Consider the following 12,431-nt stretch of genomic DNA (forward strand, 5'->3'; position numbering starts at 1 on the left):
CAATATTATTTTTACTTTTACAGTTGACACACAGTGTAATTTTATTCATTAGATTCTTCAGATTAAAATTTAGAAAAATAATATAATCAACTCAATGATATTTCGGCATGAACTCTTACCAGCTGCTGTCTTACCAACTTTGCTTTGAATACTTTTGAAAATCACAGTTAATTTCACCTTTTATTGAGTGCTGCTTATTTGCCATTTGCTTAAACTAGGTGGTGGAAGCAAAAAATGAATAGGACACATTCTCCACTGTATAGTGTGCCAGACTTGTCATATGTTACCTTGTTGGCCTGTTACTAGAAATCACCAGCATATTTGGAACTAAACTGGCCTTAAGAAATCAGCTTAAGTTAGTCTACCACTGTGGCATAGGTAGAAATTTTGATTTTTCTATCAAAAGCATGGACAAATAATAGAGGAATACGGGAGTTAGTTTGGTTATTTACTCTTACCAAAATAAGTTCCATGGAGACAGAAAATTTTCTGTTGTTTATAGCTGTATCTCCTCTAGAATAGAGGAGTAGGTGCCCCTTAGGTATTTGTTGAGTAAATAGGTGAATGGTCCCTACTTATCCTCCAGCTTTTGTTTGTGTCCCTTCTTAGAGTCTTCTTTTTCTTGAGATGGCCACTTCCTCCCTTAAGGATATTTTTTGGCTTACATCCCATTGTCCAGAATTTTGTCACATGCCTACATTTAGCTGCAGGGGAGGAAACTGGGGCTTTATTTTGGAGAGCTTTCTATTCAGTTAAAAAGTGGATGTTTTGGGGCTGGGGTTGTGGCTCAGTGGTAGAGCACTTGCCCTGGGTTTGATCCTCAGCACCACATAAAAATTAAATAAAATAAAGGAATTGTGTCCAAAATAAAGGAATTGTGTCCAACTGCAATTAAAAAAAAATATTTTAAAAAAGTGGATGTTTTATTATTAAGGGAGTTAGAGAAAGGAATATTGAAAATTTCTAGCTGCCTCTGTCACAACTTTAATAGTGATGTCTGTCAGATGTACCTTTGAGCCAAGCTGTTTCATGACTTAGCCTTTTACAGCTTTTGAGAGATAAGTCAAGAAAAATACCAGAGAAGGTTCAGATTGTTGCCTCAGGAGTTAGAAAAGCAGGAAAGAGTTTTATTTGAACTATGGTATGGTATTGAAGGACAATGAGAGGAATAGTGGGGTGACTTCAGTTGCTTTCCAAATTGCTATAATCTTTTTAATCTAACATGGTAATGTTGCTGACTTCTTTCGTGACAGAGTTTGAATTTTAAAACTATTCAGCTGTGCTGCCAAGAACTAGTAATCAGAAGTGAGACTTGTACATTAAAGGTTTGTGAGCCATTGGTTCGTTTGCTTAGTAGTAATAGCAAACAATACTTTTATCTTGATTACTATCATGTAGAATCTTCTGACACCCCAGTATATCGCTATCACTCAAACTTCCCTCTTAAGCTTGGCCCCCTCTTTGATTGCCTTCTGGACATCTTGCAAGGACCCCTTGCACCACATGCTTCAGCTAGAGTTCTCTTGCTTTCCTTAGAAAGCAGTCCAAAATGTGGAACTAAAGTGAAGAGAAAAAAGTAAAAAGACCTAATGAATGACTTAAGTGAAGTGTTTCATCTTTTTCCTCTAAGTTTGAAAAGATCATGAAAGTAATAGAGCAGTGTTAAACCATTTAAATAATACAAAAATAAAATTGAAGAAGTGAAATTTCCCTCTTATCCCTTCTCCTCACAAATCTCATTATCCAAAGGAAGCACCATTTTGATAGTGGGCATTTGATAAGTATCTTTGCAAATTTCTTATACTACATATAGGCAAATATGTATACATATATGCATCTTGTCTTCTAAAATAGGGTCATATTACAAATTATTCTACATCTTATCATTCACTTAATAGTAAATCTTGGATATCTTTCCATTTCACTCATGTCAGTGTTAGATGATTATTTATTTGGAATGGCTAAGGCCTAACTTGTTCTGTATTCATCAATTTTCAGAGTTTAGCTGTCTTAACTCCAAGGGACACGAATGATGAAAAAGACATTTTTGGCATACGATATGTAATATTGTATAATTGTAATTCAGTGCTCTAAAATGATTACACCCACTGAAATATACAAACACCTGAGAATCATGGTTGTTTTCTGCAAATAATTAAAATATACCATGCTGTTTGTATTGAATGTATTATCCCATTGACATCAATTGACATTTTTTTTTAATTGCTCTAGAAGACCAAATTATGACTGGGCACCATGCACCATAATAACACACTTCATTTATTACAATCATATTCTTTTTTAATGAATGAACATTTATAAAATTCTTTCCCAATTCAGTTGTTTGGATGTTTTTAATGCTTAGGCTCTTAGCTAAATGATTCTTCACTTACCCTTTTCAAAGACCACATAGTCTTCTTATATTATGCATTTGCCCAATTTTATTTCAAAATTCTCATGATCATCCTCTTGAGGAAAAACTTTGAAATACTTTTGTTTAGTCATAACAGTTAATTCACCTTCAACTTAAGCAATCAAGTTTCATTGATGAGTAAATCTATGACTATGCTTTTCCTTTTCTTGAATCACTACTTTTTTGTTTGTTTGTTTCCCCTGGACTCTTTCCCTTACTTAAACCATGTCTAGTTCTTTGCTCTTAAACCTTTGCTCTCCACGTCCCTGTCAACCCAAAGCATTTCATTTTACCCCTTTTTCCCTGGTGTTAGTATCAGATGTCTCACTTCTCATTTTTGCATCTTTATGTATCCTCCTTCTGCTTAACTTTTATACTCAAAACATACTACTTTTCTCATATTTCCAGTGATTACTTTCTCAACCTTTACCATTGTCTAGGGCCCTAGGGAAGTGCTAGGAAATACACAAAACTGGCATTTTTTTCCCTTAAAAAACAAACTAAAAAAATTTTAGTTAAATACTTATTCATAGAAAACATCCCATTTTATTCTATGTAGTATCCTTAGAAAGACTGAGTGAAAATTACATTCACGAACACATAAAGTGCTAAGAAGTAATCTAATAATAAAAACAATGAGTGTGTAGAAATGAAATACATCAATACCAATTTTTAAAAATTCCTTGAACAAAATAGTGAACTAAACAAAATAAAATAGTGAACATAACTGATTGTAATCTAAAATTTCCATCAGGAAAAAATATCTTACAATATAAAAAAGAAAGTCAAAGATGAAAAACCAGAAAAAAGCCCAATGATTCTCAGCCATATTTGGCTGCATAGTAGAATATTCTTACATGCTGTTTGAAACACTTTTGCCCTTGCCCCACCATAGGCCAATTAAATCCAGACCCTTTGGGGATGGAGTACAATATCAATGGCTTTTTAAAGCTTCACAGATGATTCTAATGTTTAGCCCAGATTTAGAAAGATGCTTAAGAAACCTGAAGACCCAAAGTGTCCAAAGTCTGTCTAAAATGACTTCTAAAAGCAGAGGACAGAGACACTGAAGGAAAAGAAAGAATAGTAGAAAATTTTCTGGAGATTTCCAAAGACTTATCTTTAGCAAAGGGCCAGGATGTTAAGACCTCTGCAGAAATGAAAGAGAAAGACAAATACCTAGATATATCCCTGTGATATACTTGAACTCCAAGAATAAAGAACATTATTATGTCTTCTAGAGGGGGAAAAATGAGATACACTGAGTTCTAGAGGGAAGGAAACCTGACTGGCTCTCTGATCCAAATCCAGCTCCTGCTCTCATTACCAGATGTTCTCCACTGAACTCTTCAGCCTACTTCTGTGCTTTCTGGTGCCAACTCCAGACCCAGAGCTTCTCCAGGATCCCTTGGAAAGAGCTGCTCTTGATGTTGGGAAGACAACTTGCTTCTCTTCTCTCTTTCAGTCTGATCTCATGCTTTCTAGCTTCTAGGAATTTCCCCAAGGTTCTAGTGCAGTCATACATAATTTTGTTTTTCATCTGAGAGTTCTGTAAACTTGAAAAACTTTTTTCAGTGTCCATCTTGGAGAGAGAAAGTTGAGGATTTGTCTTTTAATCTTTTTGAGGCCAAATTGGGCACAACCAAATTAAGAGGGAAAATATTGTATTCTGGTTCATTTTTTTTTTTCTTTTTAAAAATTCAGATGAACTTTATTTTATTTTTGAATGGAGTCTTTCCTAAGCCTATCAGCAAAGGAATACTACTACTACTACTACTAACAACAACAACCAATAACATTATCAGGTGGTTATCATGTTCCAGTCACTGTTCTGCACTCTAAACAGGAATTAGCTCATTTTTCCTCTGGTTCATTCTTTATTGTATACTGTTTACATTTGGATATTCTAATTTTCTAGTTTTTTTCCTATTAATATAATCCTTTGCCTCTTACTTATTTAAAAATGATAATTCATCCAACTAAGCAGTCAAAGACAAAGCAAATTTGGTCTATTAACTTTGCTTTCTCAATAATTACTGATAGTGAGAAAAGTAAGTTTACCAAAGCATTTCTTTCCCTCCTTGTGTATTTAAGACATAAAAAAAAGGGAGAAATAATTTGTAGTTATAGATACAGCTTCCATTTAGGATTCTCTTTTTTCTCACCTGTCTTCCTGACTGAACGTCTCAGAGGTTTTGGCCCATGAAGAACTGATGTTGTTGGGCTGGGGATGTCGCTCAAGCGGTAGCGCGCTCGCCTGGCATGCGTGCGGCCTGGGTTCGATCCTCAGTACCACATACAAACAAAGATGTTGTGTTCGCCGAAAACTAAAAAATAAATATTAAAATTCTCTCTCTCTCTCTCTCTCTTTAAAAAAAAAAACAAAAACTGATGTTGTAATCACAGACAGAAGTCTGATTTACGGCTTGGGAAAGTACTTACTAGATAGGTGAGAGAAGGGAGGATTAAGAAGAGAAAAAGGAAGGGCTGGGGATATAATTCAGTTGGTAGAGTGCTTGCCTTGCACGCAAAAGGCCCTGGATTCAATCCCCAACACCACCCCCCAAAAAAAAGGGAAGAGAAAAAGGAAGGAGAAATTAATTCTGACTTTCTGTTATTTTTGTTCTGACCACAGGTTTGTTTCTTTCTAAATTTGCATAAAATATACATAAAATCTATTATTTTAACCATCTTAAGTGTACAATTTAGTGTCATTAAGTACATTCATAATGTTGAACAACCATCACCACTATCCATTTCCAGAACTTTTGCATCATCCCAAACAGAAAGTTCTCATTAAACAACTCCCCATTCCCTCCTTCTTGCAGGTTCTGGAAATCTTTATTCTACCTTTGCTATTCTAAGCCCCCTTGTTCATTTGTTTGTGGCTTATTTCACTTTCAGGATAATGTTTTCAAGATTCTGTGTTGCAACATGTATCAGAATTTCCTTTTTATGGCTAGATAATATTATGTAACATAAACACATATATGCACATACACATATTTTTTTAATACACATATTTTTAAAATCCATCTATCTGATAATGGACACTTGAGTTGTTTTCACCTTTTGGTTGTTGGGAATAGTGATGCTATGAACAGTGGTGTACAAGCATCTGTTTAGGTCCCTGCTTTCAGTTCTGAGTATATGTATGCCTGGGATTAAAATTGTTGGATTGAATGGTAATTCTGAATTTATCACTTTGAGAAATGACCAAACTGTTTTCCACAGAGGCTATACCATTTTACATTTCTACCAGCTATGTACAGGGGTTTCCATTTTTCTCTATCATCACCAAATATTTTATTCCTCATTGCCCCCCTTTTAATAACAGCCATACTAATGGGTATGAAATATTATTTCACTGTGGTTTTTGCATTTCCCCAGTCACTAATGAAGGTAAGCATCTTATTTGCTTACTGGATATTATATATCTTATTACAGTTTACTTTTTTAAAAAAGAAAAATGCAGGCTGAGGATGTAGCTCAGTGGAGGAGCACTTGCCTGGCATATGGAAGGCCCTGGGTTCGATCTCCAGCTCCAAAAAAGAGAGAGAGAGAGAAAGCGGGGAGGGAGGGAAAGAAACTTGTATGAGTATGCATAGGAATATTAGTATTCATTTCCCTGACCCCACACCAATGTGAAGGAAAGAAATTTCCTGAGGGAAAGTACATATAGATATACAGTTTCATGTAGATATATAGTCTATTTATGATCTTGTTTCTTCTTTTGTAGATGTATGTCTTATCTACAAATAGACATTAAACTCCTGTTTATTGGAGTAGAGTGTTTGAGAAAGTGCTGAGGTTGAATTTGCTTGAGGGCTTGTTAGTCCATCCTCATAGAAATTTTTAAATTAAGATCCACTTATGTTGCATTCTGTTACAAGTCCTGGATATACCTCCTTCCTGTGTCTTTTCTTTATTTTAGCTATAGGAAGCTGAAAGCCAGTATGACCTAGACATCTGTGGTGCTTAGAAAGAATGCTGCTATAATTTTGAGTACTTCTAACAAAGTAGCCAGTTCCTATATTCTTTTTTGTCTTCTTTCTGCACATTCCTGTTACATAGTACAATGGTCTGATACAAGATATCTATATTTTAACAAAGAGAACAACAGCAGTAAGTAATATACATGGGAAATTAGTGGGAAAGGCTTTAAAAATAAAAATCTTATTTGGGGGCCTCTAATAATTATTTGTGTTAAGTGAAGTTTCCAGTACACTGTTGATGAAATATTAAGCGTATTCTCATTTTTCTGCTATGTCCCAGGTGTTTGCTGACTAGCGCTTTGGAGAGTGCATGCTTATCTGGCATGTCCATAACAGAACGAACTGTGTGTTCCCTTTCTGGTGTTCTGGGTAGCAGTTTCCCCCCTTTGAACAGTTCAGCACAGTAAGCTTTATCATAGATTAATATCCATAGCTACATAGTGATTTTTAATCCAGAATAAACTTAGGATGGGGGAAAGGAAGAAAAGTCTGTATTGTAAATACAGTAAAACTGTCCTAAAGTGTTTTTTTGGGGGGTGGGGGGAGGGGAGGAATTGTCTGTCCTTTTTCAGATAATAACTCGATAAAGTAAAAAAGAATCTATTTATTTTTGGCTTATGAAAATCTATACTACTAATGGCCTAACTGGAATTAAGGGAAAATACTTTTTATTTGAATTTAAGTAAACCATTGTTTCCAAGAAATCAAGGCTAGAGCCAAAAGAAACTATTTGGTTTAGTTAGTTAGTTTGTTTCTTATTTTTTTGCTCTCCTGGGTGGGGGGTAATCGAAATTGAACTTAGGGGCACTTTACCACTGAGATACACCCCAAGTCCTTTTTATTTTTTATTTTTAAAATTTTGAGTCAGGGTCTTAAAAAATTGCTGAGGTTCCTGCTAAGTTGCTAAGGCTGGCCTTGAACTTGCAGTCCTCCTGCTTTAGTCTCCAGAGTTGCTGGGGTTACAGGCATGCACCACCATGCCAGATTAGGAAAATGTTTCTTGACTGACAGTATTTTCATCCATAGTTTTTGCTGAACTTCAAATGATGAGCATTCAGAAGAAAGCATTGCGTTGTTTGGATGTGTTGTAGTCATCCTTACTTAATGTTTTATCATACTTTTTTTTTTTTGGCAACATTTGTACTTCGAAGCTTTCTCTCTCTTTCAGTGATTCTCAGAACAACAATTTTATGTATCAGTTAAAAAATAAATTTTAAAAAGTGGCAGATGTGATGACAACTCACCCCTAAATACTTAAGCATGTGTCTCCTAAGAACAAGAATATTATTCTACATGAAATCGCAATACTATTGCATATCCTAGAAAATTAACATTTTACACCCCTAAGAAGTTCACTGTGGTTTTCCAAATTTTTCTGATTCTCCCCAAAATATCTTTTTGTCCCCCTAATCTAGGAGCCAGTTAATGATTACCTATTACACTTGGCTGTCATAGCTCTGTCATCTCCTCTAGTAGAACAAGCCTTCTATCTGTCTTTCTTTGGCAGTGGGATGATAATGGTGGTCCTTTATGATATTAACATTTTTTAGGAGTCTAGTCCACTTTGTCTTGTAGAATGCTTCACAATCTGATTTTGTCTTTTCTTCTTTTTTTAATATTTAGTTTTTAGTTGGATACAATATCTTTATTTTATTAATTTATTTTTATGTGGTGCTAAGGATTCAACCCAGGGCCTCCCACATGCTAGGCAAGCGTTCTACCGCTGAGCCAAAACCCCAAACCCTTGTCTTTTCTTCTTGATTAGTTTTGAGTTTAATATTTTGATAGAACACCACCTAGGTGATATATATTTCCTACTGCATCGTATCAACAGTCACATTAATATGAGCTTATTTCGCTGTTAGTGTTGTAGAGTTTGATTATGATGCAAATCACTTTATCAGAAAGGTCTTTTTCCTTTTTTAAATAAGTAATCCGTGGAATGACACTTTGAGACTGTGTGGCTCTTTTTCCAATAAATTTTCACCTGGTGTTTTTAATTTGTTCAATACTTTAAACCATGGCTTCCCGGGGGTCTACTGATGGATGTCACTGTATCTATAAGACCCTAGGAACTTTTTTTTACATGCATGTATTTTCTCAGGGATACAGGCATGAACTTTGAAATATTTAGAAGTTCTTTTCCTTCTGTTGTTGAGGTGCCTTCTATAAGTTTAGGCATTAGAAAAAAGTGTTATAAACAGTGGATTTCTGGAAACTGAGAAGCAACCCTGTTCATCTCATTTTTCTGATTATCCAGCTCAGCATTATATAGAGCTAGGTACTTAATTTTGGTTGTTTGTTTGAGAACGATTTGTTCTAGCCTTTTACTTATCCTGAGCCAAACATTTGGATCTTTTATGTTTGGTATAAACTGTGCTAAAAAATAAAGCAAAGAGCCTTAGCCCCTGGATTTTGGTGTTCTCTTTGAAGATTTTTGGGCATAGCAATATGATTTGTGTCTTTGTTGTCACTGAAGTAAACTTGGATCATTTGGAAATGAGTTAAAACATTACAATACATATTTTAGCTATACCAGTAAGATATTTTTCACAAGGTAAAATAGCTCTTTTTGATTGTGTAGACAAGGGTCTAAGAGGTGACTTAAAGGACCCTTAAGCCTATCATTAGCATAATGTGGAATAGATTCAGAAGTCTTTGATTCTTGATTTGGTAACCAGGGAGCAGTGTGGAATTAATCATGGGAGTGGCCAGGTGAGTTTTGTTTAGCCTATTGATTAGCTGATTGGTAACATTGGTTTGCCTTGCGTGAAAAAATTGTCCACCAGGTGATATTTGAGTAGTATATTTCTTTTTTTTTCTTTTGGTACTGGGGATTGAACCCAGAGGCACTTAATGACAGAGCGACACCCCCAGCTCTTTTTATATTTTTTTGAGACAGGGTCTCACTAGTTTGCTGAAGTCCTCCCTAAATTGCCAAGGCTGACCTCGTAGTCTTCCTATCTCAGTCTCCTGAGTTGCTGGGATTACAGGCATGTGCCACCATGCCCGGCAAATGGTATATTTTAAAAGTGTAAATACACTACTAATTCAGGCCACCCTATGAAAGTGAATATTTTAAATCTAATTACACAAGTAGTGGGGAAAGGCTTAGAGAAGTTAAAGTAGTCAATATTGGTTTGTAAGAAACAGGAAGAAAACAAGTTCCTTGCTTTTATCATTCTAAAAGGTAAGGCATTCTAGGGAATCTAAATGTGAACAAAGCATGACTTCTGCTCTCAAGGACCTTTTAAATCCAGCAGATGTATCCTCTAATAAATATAAACAGGTATGGGAAGAGCTAAGAAAGTATAGAAAAGGAAAAAATGACCCCCACTTAGTCAAGGTTGGTATGATGGAGGTAGCAAGCATTTGATGGGGAAAAAAGAAAGTAACAAAAACATGGATGTGGAAGCACACAGGACTCATTATAGGAGAGGAATTGGTCTAGTTTGGCTAAAGCATGAGTTGTTTGAAAGTAGTGAATGCTAGACTTGAAAGATACGTTAGGGTTGGATTGTGAAGTGCTTTGAGTGCCACAGGGAAAACTTAATTCTGTAGGTAGTTTGAGCAGGAGAGGGAAAATGCCCTATAAAAGACCCCATAATGATGATAAATGTTTACACTTTTTTTAAAAAAATATTTTTTAGTTATTGATGTACCTTTTTTTTTTTTTTAAAGAGAGAGAGAGAGAGAGAAAGAATTTTTTAATATTTTTTTTTTTTTTTTTTTTTTAGTTTTCGGCAGACACAACATCTTTGTTTTGTATGTGGTGCTGAGGATCAAACCCGGGCCGCATGCATGCCAGGCAAGCACGCTACTGCTTGAGCCACATCCCCAGCCCAAGATGTACCTTTTTAAAAATTTATTTTAACACCCAAAACTGTGTACTGTCTCCATTTTACAGATGGGAAACTAGGGACTCTGCAGGATTAAGTATATAACAAGTGTCAACAGCTGGAGCTGCCTTAAAACTCCATCAGATTGTAAAGCCTATTCTGTTTGCCACCATAGTACATTGTCAATTCTTTTATCAAATCACCAGAGAACTTCTTAATTTTCTGTCAATAATATAGCTGTAGGAAAAGAATATTTTCAAAATTCTGAGAATATATATAATCACCACCAAACCTGATTTGTACCACTCTTTAATTTGGGACCAGAGCTAGATGGGAAATTAAATAATTGGATGATGTTTTATTTCCATGCTTGATGACAGCAATACATGCTGATAGCAAATGTTTTTGTTTTTGTCATCACTAATTCAGGTCACCCTATGAAAGTGAATATTTTAAATCTAATTACACAAGTAGCAGGGAAAATCTTAGTAGACTTAAGATTTACTTACTGGCTCTAAGTAAATCTTAAGTCTACTAAGTCTCAGTTCCCAGGGACATTTAAGATGCATAAAGAAGTAATTTTTCCCCTATCTAAAATATATTTCTTCTTGGCAGGGTTCCTGCTTACAAAAGACAATATGACTACTGATGAAGGTGCCAAGAACAATGGAGAAAGCCCAGCATCCACTGTTGCAGAACAAGGAGAAGATATTACCTCCAAAAAAGACAGAGGAGTATTAAAGGTGAGGCTACAAAGATGAATAACACAGGGAAATCTGCTATCTGGAAAGATTGTTTATAAAACCTTTTTTGGGGGGCTGAGGTTGTGGCTAAGTGGTAGAGTGCTCGCCTAGTACACGTGAGGCACTGGGTTCAATCCTCAGCACCACATAAAAATGAAATAAAGATATTGTATCTACCTACAACTTAAATAGATTCTTATTTCATCTTCATAACTGAGATTTTTATTTTTAATCCCAGATTGTATATGGTGAAACTGAGGCCCAGGTAGGTAAATTAACTTGCCCCAATATCCTGAAGATCCTGGGGTTCAGCTCCAAGTTATATCAGATACCAAAATGCTATGTCCCCTTAACTTCAGAGTGTGTGTATGTGTGTGTGTGTGAGAGAGAGAGAGAGAAAAGGGAGGATACTTCAAAATGTGTGTGTGAACAATGGGATGCTCTACCACAACTGTATTCCCAGATCTTTCCAGTTTTTGAGACAGTCTTTCTAAGTTGCTCAGACTGGCCTCAAACTTGCAGTCCTCCTGTCTCAGCCTCCCTAGTTGCTAGCATTCTGAAGATTTATTTTTAACATGAAAATGTTTCTGGGTACAATGAAGATTTTTGGGGGAAGTTTTATCAGAGAATGTATCTTAACTTTTGAATTAGCTTTCCTACTTAATAAAATAATATATGTGAATATCACTCTATAGTTAATCATTTTTACATTTATATATTACAATGGTGTGAGAAAATCAGAGCACCTCTTGATTTTTCCATTTTATAAGTGAATTAACTGAAGCTGAGAGAAATCAGATGGCTTTAATCAAGTAGTTATTTCTTGTACACTGGTAATACATACAGGTTTTGTATAGTTTTCGTTTTTTTCCAAAAAAGATTATATAACACATTCTAATTATTACTACTACACAGAAATTTTAAAACCCTCTCATGTCTGCAGTAGCAAATCAGAATTTTTGAGGTTGTTTAATCTTGAATATGTGAAAGCCTTTCTTCTATGCCTAGGTCTCTTCTGAATATACACATATTCCTATTAGGTTGCTTTGTGCCAAGCCAAATTTGGGGAATTGGCAGCTGTGGAATAAGGGCTTTATGCTGTATTTTTACATCATGCTGTCTTCTTTCTTCAGAAGGTCTTCTCAGTCTTGTAACTATAATTACTCATCCCAAATTCCAGGATGTTTTCAGAGACAGTGGAGATTCTTTAGGCTGTCCTCAGCAGAATCTTCTACCTCATCTTTTCAGTCCTCATTTCCAGAGTCCCCAACTTGCCTGAGACTCTGGGTCTTACTGTGTTTTTTCTTGCTATAACCGAATACCTGAGATTGGGTAATTTGTAAGTGTAGAGATTTATTTTGGCTCACAGTTCTAGAGTCTGGGAAGTCAAAGAACATGGTATCTGCATCTGCTTGACCTCTAGCAAGCTTACTTCACAGTA

The 12,431-nt window shown here is 35.5% G+C and overlaps 1 protein-coding gene across 6 annotated transcripts in view; it reads left to right on the plus strand.

The window, feature by feature from the left end:
• The window catches only part of Fkbp5 (FKBP prolyl isomerase 5), a 116,734-nt gene that overhangs the window by 37,048 nt on the left and 67,255 nt on the right, over window positions 1–12,431 (plus strand). For 4 of the 6 annotated variants that reach the window (XM_076858839.1, XM_076858838.1, XM_076858841.1 and 1 more), the window contains exon 2: window positions 10,863–10,990. In XM_076858839.1, the coding sequence (XP_076714954.1) occupies window positions 10,886–10,990 (105 nt within the window). In that variant the 5' untranslated portion in view covers window positions 10,863–10,885. Of the gene's footprint in view, window positions 1–10,191; window positions 10,217–10,862; window positions 10,991–12,431 lie in introns of those variants that run through there. The other 2 variants (XM_076858842.1, XM_076858837.1) reach the window with 2 other exon arrangements.

Source organism: Callospermophilus lateralis, chromosome 6, assembly GCF_048772815.1.
Source record: "Callospermophilus lateralis isolate mCalLat2 chromosome 6, mCalLat2.hap1, whole genome shotgun sequence".
In the NCBI taxonomy this organism is placed as follows: Eukaryota; Metazoa; Chordata; class Mammalia; order Rodentia; family Sciuridae; genus Callospermophilus; species Callospermophilus lateralis.